Here is a 1,619-nt window from a genome sequence, read left to right as displayed (position 1 = left end):
CCATTTGTGAAAGCTGTCGCAATCAAAGGCCCCTGGAACACACAGAGAGGGGGAGAGAGACTTAGACAGAGGTCAGTAAAACCTGGGCTGTCCAGAGGGTCAGCTAATATATCGGGTCATTGAATCACCCTGTCTCATTGCCCACAGGCAGTTTTTGAAATAAATGTATTGCTGCCGGCTTCTAATTGTGGAGAGTTTGAGGGAACTCAGGGTAGAAGAGGTGATGTGGAGGTGCTGGTGCTGGATTGGGGTGGACAAAGTCAGAAGTTGCAGGACACCAGGTTATGGTTCAACAGGTTTATTGCTTTTGGAACGCTGCACAGTGAAGTGACACTTCACCTGACGAAGGAGCAGTTTTTAAATTGAGCTCAAACTCTGCTTCCAGACATGGGCTATGTGCACACTACGGAGCAGCCTGAAAGGGATGCTTTCAGATTAGATTCCCTACTGTATGGAAACAGGCCCTTCGGCCCAACAAGTCCACATTGACCTTCTGAAGAGTAACCCACCCAGATCCATTCCCCTACCTTATATTTACCCTGAAGATGGCGTTTGGTATGCTTTCTTTTATTGGTCAGAGTATTGAGTACAGGAGTTGGGAGGTCATGTTGCGGCTATACAGGACACTGTGTTGCCTATGACGTCAATCCCTGTAACAAAATGGCTGTCTATGAACTGCCTTTTGACATATTGAAACTGCTGCCAGAGATTCAAGGAGGAAAGCCAATAGACAATAAATATAGCTCTGACCAGTGTGGGAAAAGTGCTGAGAGTTAAATAAATAATTGGTGGCACGGTGGCTCAGTGGTTAGCACTGCTGCCTCACAGCGCCAGGGACCTGGGTTCAATTCCCGCCTCAGGCAACTGTCTGTGTGGAGTTTGCACAGTCAGTTAGGCCACTGTTGGAATATTGCATGCAATTCTGGTCTCCTTTCTATCGGAAAGATGTTGTGAAACTTGAAAGGGTTCAGAAAAGATTTACAAGGATGTTGCCAGGGTTGGAGGGTTTGAGCTTCAGGGAGAGGCTGAACAGGCTGTGGCTGTTTTCCCTGGATGGTCGGAGGCTGAGGGGTGACCTTATAGAGGTTTACAAAATTATGAGGGGCATGGATAGGGTAAATAGACGACGTCTTTTCCCTGGGGTCAGGAAGTCCAGAACTAGAGGGCATAGGTTTAAGGTGAGAGGGGAAAGATATAAAAGAGACCCAAGAGGCAAATCTTTCACGCAGAGGGTGGTATGTGTATGGAATGAGTTGCCAGAGGAAGTGGTGGAGGCTGGTACAATTGCAACATTTAAGTGGCAGTTGGATGGGTATATGAATAGGAAGGGTTTTGAGGGATATGGGCCGGGTGCTGGCAGGTGGGACTAGATTGGGTTCCCTTCGAGACTCAGAAGGGAAAGGGGGAGAGGAGGAGAGTGCTAGTTATAGGAGACTCTCTAGTTAGAGGGACGGACAGGCGATTCTGTGGGCATGGGCGAGACTCTCGGATGGTTTGTTGCCTCCTGGGTGCCAGGGTCCTTGACGTCTCGGACCGTGTCTTCAGAATCCTTAAGGGGGAGGGTGTGCAGCCAGAAGTCGTGGTGCACGTTGGCACCAACGACATAGGTAGGAAGAGAG

At 49.0% G+C, this 1,619-nt stretch overlaps 1 protein-coding gene across 1 annotated transcript in view; it reads right to left on the bottom strand.

Moving 5' to 3' along the window:
* Positions 1 to 5: 5 nt before the first annotated feature.
* Positions 6 to 1,619, bottom strand: part of LOC122562785 (RNA-binding protein Musashi homolog 1-like) — a gene marked incomplete at its 3' end in the record, with an annotated part of 143,819 nt that continues 142,205 nt past the window's right edge. The window contains exon 14 of the mRNA XM_043715965.1: positions 6 to 32. Within this exon, the coding sequence (XP_043571900.1) occupies positions 6 to 32 (27 nt within the window). The remainder of the gene's footprint in view (positions 33 to 1,619) is intronic.

This window comes from Chiloscyllium plagiosum, chromosome 25 (genome assembly GCF_004010195.1).
Source record: "Chiloscyllium plagiosum isolate BGI_BamShark_2017 chromosome 25, ASM401019v2, whole genome shotgun sequence".
Taxonomy (NCBI): domain Eukaryota; kingdom Metazoa; phylum Chordata; class Chondrichthyes; order Orectolobiformes; family Hemiscylliidae; genus Chiloscyllium; species Chiloscyllium plagiosum.
Note: the sequence above shows the minus strand (reverse complement) of the source record. Positions and strands in the feature narration are given on the sequence as shown.